Source organism: Aythya marila (assembly GCF_965140915.1).
Source record: "Aythya marila genome assembly, chromosome: Z".
Classification (NCBI taxonomy): Eukaryota; Metazoa; Chordata; class Aves; order Anseriformes; family Anatidae; genus Aythya; species Aythya marila.
Genome location: NC_139080.1, coordinates 10,696,532 through 10,721,106, shown reverse-complemented (window position 1 = coordinate 10,721,106; position 24,575 = coordinate 10,696,532). Strand labels below are relative to the sequence as shown.

Genomic DNA, 24,575 nt, shown 5'->3' with positions numbered 1-24,575 from the left:
TGCTCTACAGCCAGGAAAGTGCCCTCTAGAGAAAAATTTAAAGGGCTTCAGGCAATGAGTTTATTAAGGTGGCTACTGAGAGTTTCCCTGGTTATACGTGAAAATACACCAGGGCTGTTCAGGATCCTGAGCTAACACCAAGGCAGAACAAGAACCAACATCTCGGTGTTACAATTGGATTAACAGACCTACAGCACGTCATTTCAACACCGAGGGAGGCTGCGCATTGGAGGAGATTTCTAAGGAATTCCTAAGCGAGCACCTCCCTGAGATCTTGGAGCTCTGTCATCTGAAGGTTTCCGATGAAACTAGCTACTTCCCACAGGCCATGTCTTAGTCACACACCAAGCTGCTGGGCTCCGTACCAGGGGTGACTGCGTGCGGTGATGCACAGCCAGGCAGAATACTCCAGCGAGTCTCCTTGCAGCTGCAAGCCCAGAGCCGTAAACTCCCCTGCTTGTTCTGCCACAGGAGAACATCCTACCCCTCATCCCAGGTGCTTTGTGCTGTGTTTAAACTGACAGAGGTCAATACGACTCTTTCAGAGGAAATCAAATTTGGTATTTTTAACTTGCTGCCCCACGAATTCCCCTTCATTTTAGATGTCTGGCTTGTGGCCGCATGGTCCGAGGGGAGGTTTTGTTAGTTCATCTCCCTTTTTGGAGAAGCATTTTAGGAAGAACAGTTCATCATGCAGGACAATGCCAACGATCTGAGTAGGTCTAACCATCACCAATCATCCCCCAAGTAGTGAATCATGTTTGGTTTTAGGGTACTTTGCAGATCTGGGGAAATGTTTACCAGGAAGCATTTCGCAACTTTCTGTGAATTACAGGCAAGATCCTGAACTCTGCTCATTTCTTATACACTGAGACATCGTTTCTCTTTCCCCAGTGCCAGTTGCTGGGGCAGCAGAAGTGGGAGAAACATGGTAGCTTCCTGTGACACTCCTCTAAGGCACTGAAGGGTTTGCTAGTGGCTTCAAACAACAACAACAACAAATAATAATAAAATAAAAAAGCTGCTTGCACCAGGCATTGCTCACTCAGTTTAAACATCCAAGACACCAGCCAGAGTCAGTGGTCATTGTTTCTTAGCTGGGTTGTAATGGGAAGTTATTGTATAAAAGGTGCCGACCGAAAATAACCTTACACTGAGTGAAGATGTGCATGGAGAACCTGGGAACCATTCCCAGTTAAGACCCTGCAGAGAAGACTCTAATACACCACAGAAAGGTCTTTGGCAGTATTTGAAGGGGACCGGGGCAAAACAGAGCAGAGATGGATACTGCATAAAAATTAAATGTCAGGTGTGACCCCAAAACAGAAGGAAGTGTTTGCCTCCATGTTGCTAGACAAAGGAATAGAAGCAGAGGACCCATCAAAAATCAAGTATAAGAACAGACCAACCCACCCAGAATAAAGCTCAGATGGGTCAAATGGGCGTTCAAATGGGTCAGAGTTCACAGCCTGGGAGCTGAAAGAACCAGCAATCAATCAGCTTGCAAGTCTGGTGTCCAGCTGGAAGCTGTGCCACGGGAGGAGAGAATAATCTCACTTTCAGCGGGGAAAAGGGATCTGATCTGAGGTGTCCAGGTGAAGGGAAGTTATAGAATAAGCAGGAAGAAAGATAAAATGCAATACAGATTTGCTAAAATGATTTTGTACCAAACTAGCATTATTTTTATTTTTATTTTTTCTGGCTGAGGAAAGCTTTCTGCGTTACTTTACCAGAATTTCAACAAGTTATTTGATATAATTTCAGGTGTGAGCATTAATGAAAGTGAAGAGGATAATCTTTACTGCAAGCATTAAATAAAACAGGAAAATCATGGGTTATTTCAAGAAAAGAGGCATCGATCAGTAAAAAACATTTTACTGAAGTTCCTTTTGGACCCACTTTTATAAATAACATCATTAAGGACCTTCACAAAGTGCAAGAATAAAGCTGGGAAATGCTGCCACTGCCGCTGAAAATCAAACTATTGCAGCAGGGTTGTGAAGGCTGCAAGAGCATGAAACCTCATACTTCTGAGAGCTGATAAGCTGCTAATGAGGACTCCTGGTATAAACTAGTGTAAGAAAATGAGAAAGAGGAGCAGGCAAACCACTTGTTCACGTGCTTATTACGAGCAGTTCCACATTTGGCAGGATAAGCATTATCCATATAAAGTACATGTGCAATTTGGGATGTGTGTGTGTGTGTGTGTGTGTGCGTGTGTGTGTGTGTGTGTGTGTGTTCAGAGAAGGTCAATTAAAACCTGAAGAGGTGCAAAGGGTTAATGTGATTGGGAGAAGAAGAGGCATCTGTTTTCTGATAAGCTAAGCTTGTTTGGACTTCAGTTTAACCTTTCAAAACGGGGTTTGAGGAGGGATAGAATTGCTGTCTATAAATACATCAGAGAATAAATGTTACCAAAAGGGCAGCCCTACACAGGAACAAATAAGTACAGTTTAATGGAAAAATCAAAGAAACACAAACACTGAGGCTATACAATAAACTCAGAGAAGTACAGGCAGGAGGCGGACCACGTACGCCGTGGGGGAGGCTACAGAGCTGCTTTTTCACAAAGAGAGATAGGACGCAGCACCCGGGCAAGTGCTGTCTGTCCTGATTTGCACACAGCTATAGGTAAAATCTTGCTCTGATTGCTGTAATTAAAGAGATTGGCTTCGTCATTGCTTGAGAGAGATCGTGGTGCAGCTCATTCATTGCTGTTGGAAGCATTTTCCAGCTGGACTCCACATTTTGATCCTGCTGCGGTCGGTGTTTGCCAGCTGCTCCTGGGGTTGCTGGCCAGCCCGGAACAGACGGACACGGGGGGGCTGAGGTTCCTGCGTGCACCTTGCCTGAAGCCAGGCTTTCTAGTTGCTAAAAGTTTTGCTATTTTGAAGTTCAGATTTGGGAGAATATCTCTTAAAATCAAAGCCAAATTGAGTTTCTTATCACTCCAGATTTTTTAGGTTTTACTGGTAGGTAACAACGGAGATATAAATATTATAATTGTATTTAGAAACAAAAGTGTATATTTTTAACCAATCCCTAGTAGAGCCACAGGAATTCACAGCTCCAAAACAGCTGCCACACCAGAGGGGTGGCCCTGGCCCAGGAAATCCCAGGGCAAGCAGTTCCTCTGGCTACCTGCTTCCTACAGTCCGGTGGCAGTGACCAGCAGAGCACTCCAGGGACTGCCTCCAGACTGGGTCCAGCATAATCTGGAGTCTCCCCATGTAGACCAGCTGCTGTCAGTCCTCATTTCAACAACATACACAACGAGAGGGGTCACCAGGCTTTTCCTGTTAGGAAGGTGGGTCTGCGTGTTCCCGTTTTCATTTTTTTTTGAGCTCAGTTTCCCAAAAGGGATTTTTGCATAAAAGCGAGCAGCTTGTAAAGTCTGAGCAGTCTTTTGGGCCTGCTTGTCTTTCGGATGCCAACAAAAGGCAAGGTATAGAGATGGAAGTGAAACTATTGGAAGGAAACGTTTTGTGCAACTTTTGCAATTGCAAAGCAGAGTTTAATATCACATTGAATGAAAGGTTATTTTTTCAACTATTTTAACCAAAAGTCAGTAACAGAATGCAGACTGCAGGTGCCAGTGTCCAGGACTCACCCCAGTGAGTGGCATAGATCAGCTGGTTTTCATTTGGAAGTCATCCAGTGAACCCCTAAATCGTGAAGAGGCACAACAGCACTGACGAACCGGTGCCTGCTGCTGTTTCATTAAAAGGAACAATCAGCCTGCACAACAGCTCAGGAATTCATTTATATGTCCCGTGGGAAAGGATTACTGCTACAAATTTGAATCAGGCACAGAGTCACAAAGCTCTCCTAGGGATCCAAGTCTTTCCTTAGCATGAGTTAATTTTCCTAGGAGTGACGTCTTTTTCCTAAGAATTAATCCTTTTACAAGCATTTAGAGGTTATCCCTCCCTATGGCACTGTGGCTAAAACAAGACCAGGCAGCATTTCCAAAAGCACATCCAGTCTAGCACAGCCCCATCCATCTTATGCAGCTGAGGATCGGGGAAGCTCCCATATCAGTGCTTTGTGCCTCAGACTAGATCCACACTGAGCAGAGGACTGATGCTGTGCATTTCAGGAGGCCTCACGGCAAGGAAGGGCACAGAGCTGGGGCCTGGATCCAGCTGACCGGGTTGCCTCTGAGAGGAGTCTGACGGAGTCTGACAGTCCTTTTGGTGAGGACCTTGTGAAGGAGGACAAAGACGATGCTCTTCTGCAAGGCTGGTGGGGTGGGGCCGTGATCTTCAGCCCCCAGTGCTCCCTGTAGACACATCCAGACACAGTGCCCTGATCACGGAGTCACCTTTCACGCTAACGGCGTCTCCTGCTGCCGAGTATCATTGTCTCAACAACAAGCTGACAAAGTACGAGAGATCATAGGTGGAAAGGAGACACATGCAATTACGGCTTCTGTGATATGATACACGCGGCCTTGAAGAGTAACAAAGAAGGAAAACGGTGAAACTAAAGACAGGGCAGCAGAGGTGATGGATCCATGGCTTTGCCACCTGCACAGAGTGTGAGCAGGGAATGCAGGGAGAGCTGTCTGGGGGAGCGAACTGAAGGGCTGTGCCCGGGTGTGAGGTGGGAACTGCATGGGGCTTGGCCTGAAAAGGGGTAGCCTGATCCTCTCCTTGCCTAACCAGACTCCTTCCTCCTCATTCAGGCTAACACACATTACAAGGACCATTAATAAGACAGACTACAGGAATGTGAGAAGGAAAGGGTGTTGGAACTGCATTTTATGGTTTGTTTCCCCCCCGCAGCCCTGTTTACTTGAGCTTTGACAAATGAATGTCTTCCTATCTGATGGTTCAGCTTATCTGGTGCTGGGAGGAACAAGGTGGATCAGGATAAAATCTGCAGGTTGGGAGTGCATTCATCCCACCTGCAGGTCATCGCCGGTGGCAGGGCTCACCAGAGCCCCCAGGTGCAAGGTGAGGAGGCACCTGGCAAAGTGGAGAGCAGGAGCCCACGGTGACAGTTTGCAAGGGATCGGCACAGCAGCTTGCTTTCCTAGCTGTCAGCTTTTTGGGAGAGCTTTCTCCTGCTCAGCACAAAACCCAGGCCCTGCAGGAGCTCCTCTACCCCATGGCAGGTCTCGTGCCCCGTCACAGTGACAGCAATGTCTGCGCTCAGCAGATGCCGAGCATGTTCACGTAGAAAGGTGACGGGATGACCGAGGATTTGGGCTGGGAAACAGCTGGGCAAACTGGTTTAGCAGAGGCGTGGGGCCCATGGGGACATGGCACAGAGCTGGGACGCTGGCAACACGGAGCAGAAATGAACCCATTAACTTGTATCTTCTTGCATGGGCACAATGCTCCCCATACATTTGAGGAAAGGAGTTCCCCCATTCCCTTCTGCGGTACATGTAAACCAGATATTTTTCTGGTTGGCCTCAAACTTCCTGCTATTTGATTTGGGTTGATTGTGCCGTAAATCCGCTACCCCAGGAGTAAATACAGGTTCCCCGCTCCCTGTTCCTGTACAAGCTGGGAGGACAAAGCCACAGACTTCACCTCTCCAGGCTGGGGAGCTGTGCTTGCTTTGCTCCTTCCTTGTGCGGAAGCCACTCCTGCCCCCAAACAGCCCTGGGGCCCTGTGCGTGCTGTTTCTACTTCTGTCCCCTTTGTGATGGGAGAAACAAAACCGTGGGTAATAACCGAGAGAAGGTTTCACCAAAGATTTATACAACAGCAATATGTGTTTTTCTGCTGTTTTGTTCTTTGTTTCCTTCTTAATAATCCCTGATGTTTACTTCACTTTGTCTTGGCAAGCAGTCAGCTGTCATCTCCATGACTCTCTGATCTCTTTCAGGCAACATCTGATTTAAATCCACCCTCGTGCAGTGTGCCCTTGCTTACACCGCCGGGGTGTTCCTTGGCGGCTACCATGGCAGACTGCAACCTGCTGCAGCACCTGGCACTGCCGTGGCCTCCTTGAACGCTTTGGTCTTTTCCTGCCCTAAATTAGCATCGCAGCTAATTCCGTCCTGTCACTGCCCGGGTGCTTTTTTGGAAAGTTGATGAAAACACGGAAAGCATGGGTTGTAGTGCAGTGGCCAGGGAGCCATCACTGGCACCTCTCTGAGAGCTGGCTTGCCCTCCTGCTCCTCACCCATGGGGAGATGGAGACCAGCGTGGGGCTGGTCGAGGATATTCGGTGTAGGACCTTGGTCAGAGGGCTGGGGCGTGGGGCACACTGCAGGCATGGCCTCGGTCAGAGCCGAAAGCTTCCCACCTGCACCAAACATCAGCAGTGGGGCATGGCTTCCTCCAGGAGCAGGGCTGAGAGCTTCCCTGGGCATGACACAGAGAAATACCCTCCTTAATTCTGCCCATCTCCACAGGCTTACAGACCTGCAGCCCCCTATAGCCCCTGCTGAAGGGGGACACCTTGAGCTCAAGAATTCCCTCACCCCATTGCTGAGGGGTCTCTCACCCCATAGATTAAGACGTCCCTCTCTGACAATGGGGGATGAGGGCGTCCCTCAGCCCAGCTCTGGGGGAAGACACCCAGCATTGAGGATGTCCCTCACCCCATTGCTGAGGGGGTCCCTCACCCCACAGATTAAGACGTCCCTCGCCGAGCACATCCCTCATCACTTTATTGAGGGAATCCCTGATATGGAAGCTCAAAAACATCCCCCAGGGCCTCTCACCCTGTCAGCGAGGATGTCCCTCACCCCGTTATTGAGGGCGTCCCTCACCCCCTTACTGAGGGAGGGGACAGATGTACTGAGTGTGCCCCTCACCCCATTAGCGAGGGAACCTCTCACCAAGAAGCTAAAAAGCCCCTCACTGAATACACCCCTCGCTGAGGACACCCCCCACCCCCATTTTTGAGGAAATCCCCCTCTTTACAACCAAAAACCCTCCCCCAGCCCCTCACCCCCCCCTCCCCCGCCCCCCAGGGCGGGGGAACACACGGAGCTTCCCCTCCCCACACACACACACACCGCGCAGGGCCCCCCCCCGCAGCTACCGGGGGCGCTGCCCCGGACCCCCCCCGACCCCGCCGCCGGCCTCCCGGGGGTGCCGCGGGTTCGAGTCCCGGTGCGGGGGGCGGCGGCGGCGGCTCACCTGTCGGTGCCGGGCGGCGGCAGACTTTGCCTCCAGCCTCTATAAAAGGTAACGGCGGCGTGAGGCAGGGCCGCCTCTTCCCCCGCCCGCTCTCACGTACGCGCTGCCGCCCGGGCAGACCGCGGAGCCGCCGTCCCCGTCCCCGTCCCCGTCCCCGTCCCGTCCCGTCCCGTCCCGCAGCGCCCCGCACCGCGATCCGACGCCGGAGATGAGGTTGCGGGTCCCGGTCCTGGTCCCGGTCCCGGTGTCGGTCCCGCTGCTGGTCCTGGTCCTGATCCTGGCCGTCGCGGGCCGTGCTGCCGCCGGGCACGGGCACGACGACGACGAGGAGTCCCCGCACGGCAAGGAGAGAGGTGAGACGGGGGTGCGGGGGGACGGGGTGGGGGGTCCCGGCTGCACCGGGCACCCCCCATGAAAGGGTTTAGGGTCCTCGATGCATCAGGGCACCCCTGTGATGAGTTTAGGGTCCCCGATGCACAGGGTCCTCAGGGCATGGAGCACCCCTCTGATGGATTTGGGATCCCCGAATGATGGGCACCCCTTATACGTTATGCTGCATTTAGGGTGCCACGTGCACGGGCACCCCAATACACAGAGCACCCCTCTGCTGGGTTTGGGGTCCTCAGTGCACAGGCACCCCAATACACAGAGCACCCCTTTGCTGGATTTGGGATCCCTGACCCACAGGCACACCAATGCACGGAGCACCCCTATGCCAGATTTAGGGTCCCCAATGCACAGAGCACCCCTCAGCTGGGTTTAGGGTCCCCGACGCACGTGTGCCCCGATGCACAGAGCGTTTCTATGCTGGGTTTAGGGTCCCCAGTGTTCGGAGCGGGTGTCCCCCTTGCTGGCTTGAGGGGCTGCCGTGCCGCCCCCGTTAGGGGCCCCCAGTGGAGCCGTGCCCCTCCGGCATCACGCAGCCCCACAGCCGCACGTCCCTGCCTTTGTCCCCGCTCCCGCCAACTCTGGTGCAGCCACGACCCCTGGCAGGAACAGCCCTGTTCCCCACCAGATCCTGTTCCTACTTTCCTGAGGGGCTCAGGGCTCCCAGCACGGGGTTTCAGCCTCCCGGAGGGGCTGGAGCTATGGGGCAGGTGTGGGGCTGCCCCACAGCTGTGGATGGAGCAGGGGGCTGGGGGCTGTGGGGTGCCTCCCCCCACCCTGTCCCGGGTGGCAGAGGGGGCTTCCAAGTTTTGGGATCCTTCTTTTAGCAAGGGGAATGCTCAATCCCTTTGGTCTCAGTCCCTTTTCTGACCCAGAGGCTGTGGCGCTGCCAGCGTTCAGCAGGGATTTTGGGGCAGTGCCATGCCTCCGCTCGCCTGGGGCTGAGCACAGCGCGGGGACGTTCCCGTCCCAGCCTGGCCCGTGGGGTTGTGTTTCCCAGGCTCAGCCTGGTAGCGTGTCCTTGTTTCTTTGCCTCTGGTAAGAGTTGCCCTGACCTGTACGGGGACGGCTGCCATGCGGCACGGATCGGCGATTGTTCGGTGCCGGGAGCTGCTTTTGTTGCTGCGATGAATCACGTTCCTCGCCGGGCTGCGCGTGGGGACGGGGACGCGGATGCTCCTCGCCGCAGAGATGAAGTAACTCCGGCCGCAGGGCAGGAGGGTGCCAGGCTCCAGCTGCCTGGGGATGGGACTGGGAAAAGGGGATGGGGGGCGAACGGGCACCCCGACCACCCTGGGGGTCTGGCTGGAGCCCCGCGGGGGTGTGGGGTTTGGTTGGGACCCAGGAATGCCCCCATGCAGCCACATGTCACGGTGAGGCTGGCTCCTTTCCTCCTCCCAACGCGGGCACCAGGTATGGCCAGCGGCTGCTGGGCACCTGGTACAAGCTGCGGGTTGTCCTCGAGGCTGCCCAGCTCTGCGCCCCCTTCTTCTTCACCCCCTGATGCCTTCTTCCTCTGGTGGAGCCCATTTTTTAGCTTAATCCACTTTCACTTACCTCGTTCCCCAGCCTTAAGGGATTCCCCATTTTTCTCCCTCCTGCTGGCACGGCCCTTTTTGCCCAAGGCCCTCCAGCTGTTTCCTCTTTCCCCAACACTCACCGAGGCCACTTGGGTTCACGGGGAGCAGGAACAAGCCGCGGTGATTCCTGCCCTGTGCCTCCCCCTCCCTGCGGGATGCTGGCTGCATCTCGGGGCCCCACAGCCCCCCAGGAGCACAAAGAACAATCCCTGAGGCAACCTGAGCTGCCGGTGGCAGATTAAAGGCTGATCCCCAAGGCTCGCGGTTGGTCAGGGTTTAGAAACACACAAAAAAAGGAATTGAATGCAGCCGGGCTTGTGTGGGATCAGTGCATGCAGTGGTTGGAAGGGCATGGGTGCTGTGTGGGGCTGCTTGGGGAGTAAAAACAGGGCTGTGCTTGTGGGGCAGGGCTGGGGGCTTGCTGCTGTCCCATCCTGTGGGGTGCAGAGGTTTCCTGTGGGACTTGGCAGGAGGATGCTGCCCAGACACCGTGCCAGCCCCAGACCTCGTGCCAGCTCCTTGCTGGCTGCAGATATGCTCGGGGAGCTGGCTGTGGGCAGCGTGAGCGCGGCGGCACGGCCCGTGTACCTTGATCAGGTTATTGCTTGTGAGGAAAAGGTGCCTGGACCTGTCTGCTAGGCTGGGATCGGTCTGCAGGGGCTGGTCGCTGCTTTGAGGTTTCCCCCCTGTGCATCTCTGCACGTCCTGGTGTCCCCCTGGCTCCCCGAGCATCATCCCACAGCCTTTGTCCAGGGCTGGTTCGGGGCTGGGTGTGAGCAGAGGCTGTGGCAGGATCCCAGGGCAGCCTGTGGCTGAGCACAGGGCATCGTGTGCCCGCCCGATAAGCAAGCAGGATGTCTGGAGCCATAAACTCCTGTCGGAGCCCACGGCGAGGAGGCACCAGGCAGCCCTGCTGCCATCAGATGGCATCGGCACGTGGCTGCCACCCCACGTTTGGGCATCCTCAGGTGCCCTGCGGGCTGTGCATCCCCTAAACTGCAAGCAGATGAGGGCAGAAGGGGCATCCCCCTGTTTTCACCCTATTCCCTGGCTCTGCTGAGGGTGCCTCTTGCTCCATGCAACCAACTGTGGGTCTGTGCCCGCATCCCTGCAGCAATTCCTCGAGCAGCCTGCTGCTTTGGTGCCTGCTAGCAGCAGCCCCTGGCCCTGCTGGCTCCTCACCATGCCCAAAACTGCTCCTGCCCTCACCCCCAGGCTGCAGGACATGCAGAGCAGCACGCCGCTAATGGCAGCGCCTGCCCGGACCCGGCAGGAAAGTGTTTTTGGATGGTGTTGGATATCAAGGAGCGAGCGCCAGGATCCCGAAGTGGGAGGGAGCGAGCAAAGTGCCTGTGTGTGTGGGGAGGGGGGGGAAAGCACCAGAATGGGGAAACTTGGCTGATGTTGTTCCCCCCAGCTCAGGGAAGGGGGTGGGTTTGGTGCTGGGTGGGAGCGGAGGGGCTCCACGTGGCTGAGCACAAAGGCTTTTAGTGCCTGCAGCCGCAGCCAGCTCCTGGTAGAGCCCCGAAATATTTCCCTGCTGGGACCCCACCGAGGAGTCCTCTCCTCGCTCACCCTCTCCCAGTGCGCTCATCAAAGCGCTGGGCACCAGCTGTGCTTCTGCTCCCCCCATCCAACATTTTTGGGAGTGCTTTGCAGCCCCTGTACGTGCTCGGGGTAGGGCAGGGCGTGCAGAGAGCTGCAGCACCTCTGTTGTGGTGTGTGGCAGCGGTTCAGCGGCGAGGGGAGCCGGCCCCGTGCGCTGCTCGGAAGGAGAAGACGTGCTCCGGCGGGGAGCGTGGGAGGGAGGCTGAAATTATGCAAATCAGCGTTTGCGCAGGGCGGTGGGGTAATGCTGGTGACGAAGGGTCTGGTGCCTTGCAGGGCTGCGCCAGGGTGGGTGCCAAAGGCTTGATCCCGTTGCCGGGCTGGGCTGGCATTGGTGCTCCCCTGCATCGCTCAGGGCAGGCACGGAGGGACCCGGTGCTGTGCCCAGCTCCGTGGGTGGGGAAATGCACTCAGGTGGCCTCGGTGCGTGGGTAGGTGCAGGTGGGTGCTCGGGTACCGTGGGACCCCCGGGGGAATCTTGTACCCTGGGTGCAGCTGCAGCCTTCAGGCTGTTGGATCCCCGTTTCCCTATAAAGGACCAAGAAATCTGGGGCTGCGAGCCCCTGTGGAGCCCCACCAGCCGCAGGAGCAAGCACTGGGACCTGGGAAGCCAGGGTGGGTGGCACGGTGCTGACGCAGCAGGGCAGGTGCCAGCACCGAGCTGTTGCTCAAGCTTCAGGTGGAAGGATGAGAAGCCTTCTGTCAAGGCAGAGTTCCTGGAGGTGAGCAGAAAAGCAGGGTGCCGGGGCAGGCTGTGCCGGTTCGGGCATGTGCAGCGCACCCAGGCACCGCGTGCCAGCCCCGTAGCTGCTCCAGACTCGCCACCCTCATGCTGCAAGAGGGGAATCCTACCTGGGAAAGCTGCTGAAGCACCTCTTGGGGGTCCTGTCTGTGCCCACTGCATCCTTGGCACAACTGCATGCTCATTCCTGCCCTGTGCAGGCAGCTGCATCGTGCCCAGCCCTCTGCTGGGCTCTACACCTCCAGGAGCACCCCACACCTTGGGCGAGTGACTCCCGAGCCTCTGAGGTGCTGCAGAGTGATCACCACCACGCTGTTCCCATATCCACGGCCCCGCTGTCCCCAGGCATCTGCGGCCACCAGGGCTGGCTCCTGGCTGGGAGGAGGGCAGGATCCCGCTGGGCTCGGGGCCCCGCATCAGCTGCCTGGGCCTGGGAAAGCGTGCCTCTTCCTTTCTCACCCGTGAGCTGGAATCCACTCCTATTAATAGCAAGCGGCTGTCGGTGGCCGTTGTCAGTGGCAGGGCACTTGTTAGCCCCTGCTGCACCCCGTCCAGGCTAATTGGCACATGCACTAATAAGGGATGGAGATGTCTGGGGACTGGGCTGCGCCCTGGGGAGCTGAGGGAGCGGGGTGGGTGCTGGCCCCAAGCCTCTCCCACCCTTTTTGGGTTGGGATGTGCCAGCTGGGGGTATCAGCGCCGTGCCATTACGAGCACCCCGCTGAGAGCGAGCCCGAGGAGGTGAATTCGCTCTGTCCTGGTGCAGCTGGAAGAGCATGGGCACAGCTGCTCCGCGATGAAAGCCCGTATCTGCGACTTATTTTCCCCCCTTATAACGGTGATAACAAAGTGTTGAGCCCTGGAGTTTCCCCTCGGGGTGATGCACGCAGACCTCCCTGCTGGGAGAAGGCAGCACCCCCTGGCTGTGGGGCAGGAGGAGGAGGAGTGGGGAAGCGAAGGCTGGGAGGGGGCTGGGGGTGCAGTGTGAGCCCCGGGACCTGCTGCTGGGGCTGTGAGCACTGCCTGTTTGCTGCCAACCTTTCCCTTCCATTCATGCTCTTGTGTGTGTGTTTTTTGTTTTTTTTTTTTCTTTTTCCCCCTTTCCTTCTCAAGGTGCTGGTGACAACCACTGGAGCTATGAAGGTAAATACCCTGCAGTTAATCCTGCTTTCCCCCACCACCCAGCGCACGCTGGGCTCGAGCCAGCCGTGGTTAATGATTACAGGGCTCCTGTGCGCACTCAGCGGCTCGCCCTTCCCTCATGCCTGACCCTGCTGGTTCAGTGGTGCCCGAACCCGGGCACGGGTGGGCTGGAGAGCCCGGGGTGCTCCCATTTGGGGACAGCAGCAGCAGCTCTGCAGGGGGATCCCCAAAACCCTCACGTTGGGGTGCCCTTGGGGCCGGGCTTCCCCCCCAGACAGGAGCTGGCCGCATCCTATGCCAGGCTGGGCTCCCCAAGGCTGGACTTGCAGCCTGTGCTGGGACTTTGACCTGCCCAGGGATTAGCTTGTGTCCTCACCCTTGCCCTCTGTCCCCTGTCCCTCTTGTCCCCTAGGCTGGGGCTGGCCTGAAAAGCGCTGGAAGCAGCCCTCTGTGGTGCGAGGGGAGGTTTTGGGGACATCACCCGTCCCTTTGTGGGGCCGGCACCTCGCCACCTGTGGCCATGGGCACGCGTGGCCCTGGTGGCACCGTGCTGGAGGGGCTCACGTGGCAGCAGGAGAGGCAACGAGCAGCCAGCGTGTGACGAGCTACAGGCTCCTCCGCCTGCCAAGTCCACTTGTAAATGATCTTCTCGCGCTCTTCCCAAACACCCCAAAAATAGACTTTTCTGGCAGCTCACCGCGCTCGGAGCCCTTTCGTGGCACAGCTGCGCGCCGTCACGTGGCAGCAGGGAGCTGCTCCCGAGCTAGCTTGGTGGAAACCAAGCCTGTGAGCAAGGTGCACTGCCCAAACTACACCTGCCCCTTCCCTCCCACCCACCCCAGTTCCCCCTGGGGGTCTCCTCGCTTGGCTGGCCTCACCGCTGCTGCCTCCCCGTTGCAGAACCAGAGCGCTGGGGCGAGCACTACCCGGCCTGCTCGGGCAACAAGCAGTCCCCCATCAACATCGAGACGGAGAAGACCATCTTCAGCCCCGAGCTGCAGCCCATCCAGCTCTCCGGGTACAGCCTGCCCGCCAGCAAGAAGTTCAACCTGAAGAACAACGGGCACACAGGTGGGTGCGAAAGGCACCGGCTGCTCCTGGCAGGACCAGGCTTCCCTGAAACCCTCCCCGTGGCTCTGGGAGGGCTTTGTTCAGGTGCTTTCCTGCCTGGAGGGGAGAAACCAGGAGATGGAGAGCTCGCAACTCACTGCCTTTGGGTGGTGGCTCTGGGAATTTGTTATAATCCATGTTTCCTCTAAAAACATGCCCCTAATACTTCTGGTGCAAGTTTGCAGGCATCGTTTCCACTTTCAAAGGACTGGTTGGTCCCTGGTGCGATTTAGCCCTGAAGGTACCAACCCCTCAGTCTTCTAGGACACAGCTTTGGCCAATTTAAAGCCCGTGCTTCAAGACGCTATCTCAGGATCTTAAGGCACTTTCAGAAATTGTTTATTTCCCTTCTCCAGTTTTAGAAGGGCTATAAAGCCCTTCTAAATACTGCATGCAGATACATGCACTACCTGGCATGGCGAGACTGATACTACGTTAACATAAATGGATTCCGTTCCAACTTTTTTGGGGGGTGAAAAAAAAAAAAAGAAAAAAAAAAAAACATTTCCTTCCTGCCCTGCAGCTGGAGATGGCAGCTCCTGGCTGCCACCAGGTCTTTCTAGGAGCACCTCGCTCATCCTGTGCACGCCGGTGGCTGCCGGTCCCCAAGAAAAGCTGCTGGGGACAGCAACCTGCTGAAGGTGTGATAAAACAGCCCCGTGACCCGATGCAGCACACTCGACCAGTCGGACTCGCTGCGTGCCCAGAGCTCTGTTTTACAGCCTCCCACCCCAGCATGCCTGCATAGCTGAACGGGTCGAGCTCAGCGGTTGCTATTTTGGACACCCTGGCATCTGGCGTTGCTTGGTGTTCAGAAAGCGCTCGTAACATTTTCGTCGAGAGGGCTGGGGGGTGAAGAAGTTTCTCATCTGCTTATAAGATGCTTTTTTAAAATTATTATTATTATGGGGACTGCCCGCCTCCTGTGATCATTCTGAAGAGCCGGGATATTTCTGCTGTCGCTCCTCCTTATACAACACGTTCGCTGCACAGACTTTTGCAAGGGCCTGAAAATGACTCAGATAAATACTAGGAATGCCCTGATCTAGATACACAAAAGAAATGTTGAAGCAGGTAAATCCCCGGGGAGGGAGCAGTGTCCCGCTTCCTGTATTTGAGTTCTGTATCTCCGAGCCCAGTGGCAGGCAGCACAGGAGAGGACAAATGACTCATCACAGCCGTGTTGTGTTCCTAATCCCAAACCTGTGCCCTGGCTGGCGATGTGACTGACACTTCACCTACAGAGGCATGAGGAAGGAAAAGATCTGACGTTAAGAATTGGAAGGTGCTTGGAGGGAGTGAACAGCTTTTCTCAGGGTCCAGGGATGCTCCTGGTGGCTTTGGTGCATGTCCCAGTAGCTCAGCCCTGAGGCGTGCCACACCACTGAGTGAGGGCTGGCTTTGCTAGATGGAAATTTTGGACTTGGCCTTGGCCAAAAATTCAAATCCTTGAGTTTTGCCTGCCGATCCTTGAACTTTGCCCACGGTCTCTTTATATTATCCTCGCATAGTGCATCAGTTGTTGGACAGCATCCAGCACGGGACTGCCTCGTGAGTCTCTGCAGAGGGGCAGAGCACTCTGAGCACTTCCAGCCTCAGGAACAGCCACCCTGATTTATTTATCGGGGTGTCCTACAACCCCAAGCTGAAAGCCAAACCCTGCTGCATTTGCACAGCACTATCCACTGCCCCACCTACAGCCTCATTAGAGATCAAAAGCGGGTCTGTTTGCTGTCTCCAGCTTCCACCAGCCCAGGGTGGCTCTTTCCCCCAAGCCACCTCCTCTGCAAACCTGGGGCGGACTGGACTCTGTGTTTTACTGACCGACCTCTCCCTCCTGCCCTGCAGTTGTCCTGGAACTGCCCGAGTCCATGGCCATCACGGGTGGCTATGCCCAGCAGTACCGAGCCAAGCAGCTGCACCTGCACTGGGGCTCCCCGACGACAGCCGGCTCCGAGCACACGGTTAACATGAAGCGTTTTGCTGGGGAGGTGAGGAGCCCTCGTCCCCCTCGACCGTCCTCTCCCAATGCTGGGCTAATGGAGAAGGAGTTTTCCCTGTATACAGCCTGCCCTGCCAGCTCCCAAATGGTTTTACCCCTTTTTTTTCCCCCAGCTGCTGTCCTCCAGCCCCGCTATCCAGGGCTGGTTTGCTGCCTGCAAGCAAGGCAGCTCCCATGGGCAGCTGTTCGTGCTCACTTCTATCCACTGGCACGTGTTGTCTCCATCCCACCTGCACATTTACCCCTAGCAGGGATGCTCAGTGTAGCTGCATGCCTCTCCCAGCCCTTGCAATAGTTGGGGAGCCCCCGTGGGGCTGTGCACCTCTTTGGGGTGCCCAACCTGCAACGAACTGTGTGTTTCCCTCCAGCTCCACGTGGTCCACTACAACACCAAGTACGAAAACTTCAAGGTGGCGTTGGGCTACCCGGATGGGCTGGCCGTGCTGGGAGTCTTCCTGGAGGTGAGAACCAGAGCCCAGACCTGGGCAAGGAGGGGTGGGAGTGAGATCGGGGTGGGCGTCAGGGGTAATTCTGGGGACCCGCAATGGTGCTGGTGCCCCTGGCGAGGAGGGTCCAGCAGGACAGGGTGCCCCTCGCAGGCAGCCAAACCTCCTTTTGCTGCTACATTGCAGGTCGGGCCGAGGGAAAACCCTTACTACGAGGAAATAACCAAGCATCTCCACGAAATCCAAGGAGAAGGTAAGGCTCCCAGCAGAGAAAGCCCTTGCAGTGGACAGGAAGGGAGAATCCCTTGCCCTCCCTGGCACACCGGGTGCATGCAGCAGGGTGGTGCGAGGCTGGGCTGGGGGATGCCCTGGGTCGGGTGTGCTCCGTGAGCCCCGCGCTTGGTCCCGTTCCCCTCCCTGGGGCTGCCCTCACTCCCCTGCCTTCTCCTCCCAGATGAGGAAGTCATGGTGCCCGGGTTCAACATCGCGGGCTTGCTGCCCGACAGCCTGCACCTCTATTACCGCTACAACGGCTCCCTGACCACCCCTCCCTGCTTCCAGTCGGTGATGTGGACGGTCTTCAACCAGACCGTGATGCTCTCCCATGACCAGGTCTGTCGGGGCAGCGCCCGTGCAGGTCCCCGTGGATGCCGTGCGCCGGGGCTTTTTGGCTCCCCAGCACAGCGCGCACCCTGCCCTATTCACCCTGCTCTCTCTTCCCAGATCTCGGTGCTGGTGACGAGCCTGCAGTATGACCACGGCAAACCCCTGCAGAATAATTTTCGGCCGACCCAGGCCCTGCACAAGCGGTGGGTGCTGGCGAGCTTCGAGCCCACCTTGTCCCGGGAGAGGCAGGTGCCCACGGGTAAGGAGCGTGCGAGCACCCTGGGGGTGCACCGGGCTGCCGAGGCACAGGGCAAGAAGTGGGGCGAGGCTTCTCTTAGGGGAATGCATTTTTCTAATGGGTTACCCTGGGTTTTGGAGCAGGGCTGGGGGTGTCAGGCTGGGTACTCACCACCCTGCTTGAGGACAAACAGAGGACGGTTCCCTCGGTGTGTCCTCGAAGCCCTTTCTGTCACCGGTGGTTTCCAGCTATGAGTAGAAGTTCCTGCTAGCCCTCAGGTGCGACTATCACTCTGCATCACTGTGTCGGTGCCCCTTTTCGGTTCTCTGAGCTCGCCTGGGGCTTTTTTTCCCTGTCCAACATCCTGTTCCTCCTCCTTTCCGCTGGCATTTGTCGCCTTGTGTCAAGGTGACTAATAGAAATAGCGCACAGGATGGGTCCCGGGCCCCAGGGGAATGCCTGGCTAACCGCACAGTGGTATACCACCTCTCCTCACCACCACACCTGCAGCCAGCTCGTTAAGGGCTGCAGGATTTAATCACCATGGTCCTCGGCCTCGCTCACAGCTTCCCGGACGGCTCCACGGCAAATGCTTCACTGAAGCCTGGGGAGATAAAATCTACCGCATTTTCTTTGTCTGGAATATCACTTATCAAAGAAGGATATCGGGTTAGGCTGGCATGCTCTATCTTTGGTAAACCTGCTAGAAACATTATCGTGCTCTCCATTTACCTCCGAGCCTTTTCTTTTACCCCTTTCTGCAGAAGCTATTCCTCAGCAGGCGCTGGCAGAGGCGAGGGGGCGGAGGTGCAAATGAGCTCACCTCTTTTCTTCCCCTGTTTGCTATTTCTATCAAACCACCCCAAACAAAGCCTTTGGCCCCGAAGTCGTGTGTCTGAGTGCCGGGCTGGTGTCCCTGTGCTCCCGGATGAGGTTGCTGGTCCCCACAGACCTCACAGGCACCAAGGTGGTGCAGCCTTCCCCGCTCCACACTGCCCCGTGCACCGGTGGGGCTGGGCCCCGTCCCACCTCGCTTTCAGCTCTACCTCCTTCACCCACGCTTGTTGATTTTTCCCAAGCTGGAGGGTCAGGAAAGCTGCTCTGTGAGCTGCTGGATGCTGGCACTGATAGTGCCACCCGGCGCGCGATGCTGGGGCTGTGCAGGTGATAATGCTGCCGGGGCAGAGCAGCGCTGCTGCGCTAGGTAAATATTGCCTGGCACAGGATTTAGGGCATGGGTAGGTGGTGGTGTGGGCTGGCTGTCCCCACGTGGGGAGCAACGAGAGCAGCCCAGGTTTGGCAAAGCCTTGTACTGGCACTTTCCTCCCCCCTGACTGTGCCGTGTCTCCTGGGGGTGGTGGCAGCAGGCACAGGAGGTGCTGGCCCTGGGAAGGGTGCTGGGGGACACCCAGTGGGGACAGGGGTCCTGGCAGCCTGGTGCTGAGCCTGGGGCATGCAGCCATGGGGAGGCTGTTCTGGCATCCCGACAGCAGGCTCTCACACCCCTCCTTTTTTAATTTTTCCTCAGCGGGACAGACCAGCTCCTCGTTTCACGCAGGTAAGTGTGCTCAGCCGAGGCTGCTGGCTCCGTGTCCCCCCCAGCCCTGTGTCCCCCCCTGCCCCCCTCACCACCACCACCCGCCCCGTGACGTGCCTCTGCTGGGCTTGCAGGGGACGTGCTGGCTGTGGTCTTCGGGGTGCTCTTTGCCATCACAGCATTGGCCTTCATGTACTACGTCTACAAGCAGCGCAGCCAGAACGCACGGTGAGTGGTGGGCAGAGCAGGGTTGGGGGCACCGCTGTCCCCCCCTCCGTACCCCTGCACACTGCTGTATGGGAAACGAGCATTATGCAGATGAGTTATCGGGGCTTCCCTCTCTACCCTAACACCCTGCTCTTTGTCCCACGCCAGGCTGGACTCGCCCACCAAATCCAAGGTCATCTACACGGCGGCCACCACCGAGAACACAGCGTGAGCCCCGCGGCTCAGCCCCGTCCCCTCGCTCCCACCCCGGGCTCGGGGGGCACCAGCCTCCCCCGGCTGCACAGACTGTTCACCTGGGGCAACGCCCAGCCCCAGCAGATATTTTTGTTACAAAAAACGATAAAAACGTTAATAAAAAAGGTCAAAAAGATGTAAGAGCTTCCTGTGCTGCCGGCCACCTCTGCCGTCCCAGGAGCAAGCCGCGGAGCGACGCCGGACCCTTCCCATCGCAGAGCAAGCATCAGCCTCCATCCGTGCCCCAGGCAGAGCTCCAGAGCAAGCAGTGCGGGGCTCCTTGCACAGCCCGGCCCTGCCCTTCAGCGCCCTGGGACTTCTTCCTCCTCTTATTTGTGCAAAGCCTTGGAAAAACAGCTGCCGGGGCTTGGTAGGGCCGGAGCGCTGCAGAGGTGAAGGCAGCAGCCCCTCGGCTTCCTCGCCGGCCCCCACCCTGCTCCTCTCGAGCTGCTGGCCTCCGAGGCTCGCGTGCAGCCAGAGCCAAGCCCTGGGGAGCATCTGGGCCCTGCTGCAGCCAAAAGCAACGGGCTCGGGCAGGGGTGAGGGGAGGAAGACACGGGAGGAAGCCTCCGCCCTGGTGGCAACCGAGGAGCGGCCGAAGCACCCACCCCCCCAGGGCTGGCACACACCCCACTCAGCTATGGTGCTTATTATTTTTTTTTTTATTGGTATAAAAGCCCACTGTGGACAAAGCCGCCTTCTCAGCACTGAGCCCCTGGGCTGTTTCAATATCCCCATCTTGTAAGCACAGCATCAGGGCCGGTGCCTGCCTGAAAATCCCCCTCCGGCCCCTGGAGAGGGCGATGATCCCCGGGGGGGCAGCCCCCAGCACCCCTCCCCAGGCCGTGCTGGCACCAGCTGCAGGCTCGCTGGTCCACGGCCACCCACCAGAGCTGCTGGGATCTGTCTCCCCACATCCCTTCCCACCACCTTCCACCCCCAGCAGCTGCCCCCCACCCCACACCAGCCCCCCGACACCACCCCCCAGGATGCCAGCTCACTGCAGTCCAGCGCTGGGGCCACGTCTTGCCGTGAACAGGGGGTGAAGAGGTGGAGAAAGAAGCACCACAGGGCTCAGCCCCGGCCCAGACAGCGCCTTGCAAAGCTGCTTCCTCCACCCCAGCGGCACAGGGGACAAGGGGGGCATCTTCAGCGCCGGGGGGAGAAGTGAGGGGGGTCCTTGGGATCAGTCTGAGGAAGGATCCTTCCCAGGCAGGGTAGCTCAGGGCCAGCAAAGCCAAGTCCTGCAGGCTGGGCTGTCCCTGGAGGGGCAGAGGAGCAGGCCAGCCCCGGTGCCACTTGTCCGCTGGGTGGTGGTCCCTGCCCCGCCAGGGCTGGCCGGGGTCCCCCCTTCCAGGAGAAAAACGTATTGCAGAGGAGGCGAGTGCCGATGGTGTCGCCGAGATGGAGGGGAGGGCAGGGGCAGCTGGGGACAGGAGCGTCCTGCGGGGCCTCAGGATGCCAGCTGGGGGCTGGCTCCGCTCTGCGAACCTGCGGAAACCAAGCCGGGGTGGTGGGGTGGAGATTTTCACCAAATTTCATACCCAAACCACCTCCCCCTAAGAGTCAGTCAGCCCCACGGTCTCCTCCTGTCCCGTAGGAGAGGCAGCCAGCTCCTCGCCTCGTTCCCCAAGAGAACCTTTCCCCACCCCAGGACCCAGCACCCAGAGGGTCCCCAGCACCCAGAGGGGTCCCTGTCCCCCTTTACCAAGCACTTACAGAGCAGGAAGCGGCGCAGGTTCTGTGCAGAGCCCCCCGAGAGCAGGTAAGCCCAGACAGCAGCAGCGGCCATCAGCAGGTAGGAGGGCACCAGGCTGCCCACGTACAGCGGGTTCCAAAACGTCTGGGGGGGAGGAAAAGCAGAAAAGGGAAAGGGTGAGAGGGGTCTCCCACAGCCCGGCTGCTCCACGCAGCCACCGTGTCCCCCTCCTGATGGTTCCAGTGGTGTGGAAAGCCTGGTGAGGGTCTGGGATGGGACGGGGACGTGTGGCAGCATCCCTGGAGGCAGCACGGGGCTCTGCTCCCAGCACTCACCGACCCCGAAACCGCGAGGTGCATGAGGACGACAGCGGCGATCTCCCACCAGCGCCGGTTCTCGCAGCCGTGGAAGAAGAGGATGCCCCAGAAGGTGTGCAGGAAGATCAACACCATGGTCATGAAGGCTGCGGGGAGCAGCAGCGGGAGGTCAACAGGGAGCCACGGGCCCTGCGGGGGGCTCCGATGGCTACGGGGAGCAGGGATGTGGGTTATGGCCACGTTCCTCACCTGAGGTCAGGAAGTAGAGCTGCGAGTCCCCGTGGATGCCCACGGTGCCCGGCCCCAGCGCATCCGCCAGGAGGTTGATCATGGAGAAGGCGCCGCTCATCAGCCCAAAGCCCACGCCAGCCACTACCAGGACAGAGAGGCCGTGACACCCCAAAACCACGATCCCCCCCCACCCCAGGGACCTCCCAAACCCCATCAGTACCCCGGGTACCCACGCGGCACTCACCGTATGCCATTTGCTGGATGGAGATGGGGGAGCAGCCGTCCTCGCTGAGGGCCACCAGCCCCTCGATGGCCTTCCTGCAGGGAAAAGCGTGTTGCCAGCAGGCACCTGGCTCCTTGCTCAATAATCCTGCCCTTGATTAATGGACCTGCGGGCACTCTGCGCACCGCTACGCCATGGCAGGAGCACTGCTGCCACCGCGGGGACCTCCCTGAGCCACCGCCACGGGGCGGAGGCCACGTCGGGTACTTGTTCAGCTTTGGGACCCTCAGTACAAGGACATCGAGGGCCTGGAGCCTGTCCAGAGAAGGGCTACGGGGCTGGTGAAGGGCCTGGAGCACAAGTGCTGTGGGGAGAGGCTGAGGGAGCTGGGGGGGTTTGGTCTGGGGAAGAGGAGGCTCAGGGGAGACCTCATTGCTCTCTGCAACTGCCTAAAAGGAAGGGGTGGGGAGCTGGGGGTCGGCCTCTGCTCACAGGTAGCTAGCTTGAGGACTAGAGGGAATGGCCTCGAGTTGTTCCAGGGGAGGTTCAGGCTGAAAATGAGGAGACATTTCTGCTCAGAAAGAGCAGTCAGGCACTGGGACGGGTTGCCCAGGGAGGTGGTGGCGTCACCGTCCCTGGGGGTGTTCAGGGAAAGGCTGGACGTGGTGCCTGGGGACAGGGTTTAGTGGGTGACAGTGGGGGTAGGGGCATGGCTGGACCAGATCTCGGAGGTCTTTTCCAAACCTAATGACTCTGTGATCCCAATCCAACCCCACAGACCAGGTGTGGGGGCTGCCGGGGTGCCACAGCCCCAGCAGCAGCACCGCAAGCTGCAGAGCGCACCCCTAGGGCATGCACACAGCTGGGAGAGCAAACCATTTTATTTTATTTTTTTTTTTTAGAAAACACACCAAAAAAAGTGAAAAAAAAAAAAAAAAACACAGAGGGTGCAGAAAGAAGCCCCAAAAAAAAATATAGGAAAAGAGATTGCAGGGAGGAGAGGCTGTGGCTCTGCAGGACGGAGCTCTGCCACCCTCTGCCTGCGTGCCGCAGTGCTGCCGCCCTCCCCGCCACCGCCGCCACCGGGTCTGGGTCCAGACTTTGCCCCGGTGTCCCCGTGCCCCGTCCCCGTGCCCCCATGTACCTGAGCAGCTTGTAGTAGAGGAAGCGGAAGGCCTCCTGCAGCAGCACCGAGAACATCACCCCGAAGATCAGCAGCCCCCGCTGCAGCGCCTCGTCGCGCGGGTCGCTGGCCTTCACCGCGATGAACCAGATGAGGGAGGAGAGCAGCAGCGACACCAGCCAGAAGAACGCCCTGCAAGGACCGGGAGCCCGTCACCGGCACGGTACCGGGGACGGTAACGGGGCCTGGACCCCGCCGTGCACTGGTGGTGCCCGTACTGGTACCGGTGCCGCGGTACTGGTGGTGCTGTGAGCACTGGTGGTGCCTGTACTGGTACCAGTGCCATGGTACTGGTGGTGCCCATGATGGTACCGGTGCCCCAGTACCGGTGGTCGTGTGGTGCCCGTGACAGCCCCGGTGCCCATACCAGTGCCCGGTACCGGTACCAGTATGGGTGCTGGTGGTCCTGCAGCACTCATAGCAGTGCGGGTACCGGTGGCTGTGGCCGTGCCCACACCGGTGCGGGTGCTGTAGCCCAGCCGTGCACACCCGTACCGGCACCACCACCCCTCCTGGTACCGGTACCAGTGCCGGTGCCCACCCCAGCCCCGTACCCACACCGGTACCAGCCGCAGCACCGTGCCCCAGGCTGTGTGCCGGTCCCGGTGCCGGTCCCGGTGCGGGTCCCGGTGCCGGTCCCGGTGCCCACCACCCCCCGGTACCGGCACGGACCCGGCGATGAGGATGATGATGCGCAGCGGGTCGCGGGCGATGGTGAAGAGGAAGAGGCTGAGCGCGGGCCCGAAGGCGATGAAGGTGCACCCGAAGAAGACGGCGAGCGTCATGGCGGCGGCTCCGGTACCGGCACCGGCACCGGCACCGGCTCCGGTCCCGGGGATCCCGGAGGGGGGGGTCCCGGGGGGGTCCCGGGCTGGGCTCGGCACCGCGGGGTCCCGCCTGCTCCCGGCCCGCGCCCCCCGCCCTTCCGGGGCCGCCTGACGTCACCCGCCGCCTGCGCGCGCCGCAGCCGGGCCCGGAAGAGCGGCGCGGGGCGGGGCCCGCACCGGGGAGCGGGGGCGGGAAACCGGGAGGGGGCGTGGCTTTGGTGGAGGGGGGCGTGGTCTGTTTGGATGGGCGTGGTTTGATAGGAGGGGGCGTGGTCTGGCCGGAGGGGCGGTGTCTGCTCGGGTGGGGCGTTGTCGGACTGGAGGGGGCGGGGTCTAAGCGCAGGGGGCGTGGTCTAAAAGCAGGGGGCGTGGCCCGCACAGGGCCGCCTGGTCTACCCGGAGCCCACGGTGGCCATGCCCCCGCCGGGGGGGGGTCCCCCGAGGGGGCGGTCGGGGGTGGCCTGGGCAAGGCGCTGCGGCTGGGGGTGGTGCATAAAGGGGGCTGCAGGAGAGCTGGAGGGGAATCTGCGTCCAGGGGTGGTGATAGGACAAAGGGGAATGGCGTTAAAATAAAAGAGGGGAGATTTGGGTTAGGTATTTGGAAGAAAATCTTTATTTTAAGGGTGGTGAGGACCTGGCACAGAGCAGCCGTGGATGCCCCATCCCTGGCAGTGCTCAAGGCCAGGCTGCATGGGGCTGGGGGCAGCCTGGGCTGGGGGGAGGTGTCCCTGCCCATGGCAGGGGGGCAGAATTGGGTGGGTTTTAGGGTCCCTCCCAACCCAGCCTGTGCTGGGACCCCACGGTTTGCAGTTGTACCCCTGGAGCCCTATCATCCTTACGGTTCCCCTCCCTGTAGAGCAAGGGGCAGCGGAGGGGCGGCAGCGCAGTGCTGGGCCCCGGGGGGTCGGCTGGCGGCCTTGGTGCTGCCATCACCGGGAACAGCCACAGCGCCTGGCAGAAATGAGTTCAGAGGTGAAGGAGGAGCTGTGGGAGGGGTGTAAATGGTTGAACGGGCCGGCACGGTGCAGGAGGCTGGAATGGGGAAAAGTGCTGGGTGTGAAAGGGCTCTTTGTGCCGGAGGGACGCCCGGGAGCTGGGCGCTGGGGACACACCCTGATAGGGAGGCCT

The 24,575-nt window shown here is 58.8% G+C and overlaps 2 protein-coding genes across 2 annotated transcripts; one reads left to right on the top strand and one right to left on the bottom strand.

Moving 5' to 3' along the window:
- Positions 1-7,180: 7,180 nt before the first annotated feature.
- Positions 7,181-19,094, top strand: LOC309890452 (carbonic anhydrase 9-like). The gene is made up of 11 exons (XM_082784314.1): positions 7,181-7,459; positions 12,537-12,566; positions 13,467-13,637; positions 15,525-15,667; positions 16,047-16,139; positions 16,311-16,377; positions 16,579-16,736; positions 16,848-16,989; positions 18,497-18,526; positions 18,640-18,733; positions 18,881-19,094. The coding sequence occupies exons 1-11, from the start codon at positions 7,315-7,317 to the stop codon at positions 18,942-18,944; spliced, it is 1,137 nt and encodes a 378-aa protein (XP_082640440.1). The 5' UTR covers positions 7,181-7,314; the 3' UTR covers positions 18,945-19,094.
- Positions 19,095-19,941: 847 nt separating this feature from the next.
- On the bottom strand, positions 19,942-23,593 carry LOC309889803 (gamma-secretase subunit Aph-1b-like). Its single transcript, XM_082782831.1, has 7 exons — positions 23,293-23,593; positions 22,582-22,752; positions 21,459-21,532; positions 21,233-21,355; positions 21,002-21,129; positions 20,687-20,810; positions 19,942-20,458 (listed from the first exon to the last, which is right to left on the bottom strand). The coding sequence occupies exons 1-7, from the start codon at positions 23,403-23,405 to the stop codon at positions 20,421-20,423; spliced, it is 771 nt and encodes a 256-aa protein (XP_082638957.1). The 5' UTR covers positions 23,406-23,593; the 3' UTR covers positions 19,942-20,420.
- Positions 23,594-24,575: the final 982 nt, after the last annotated feature.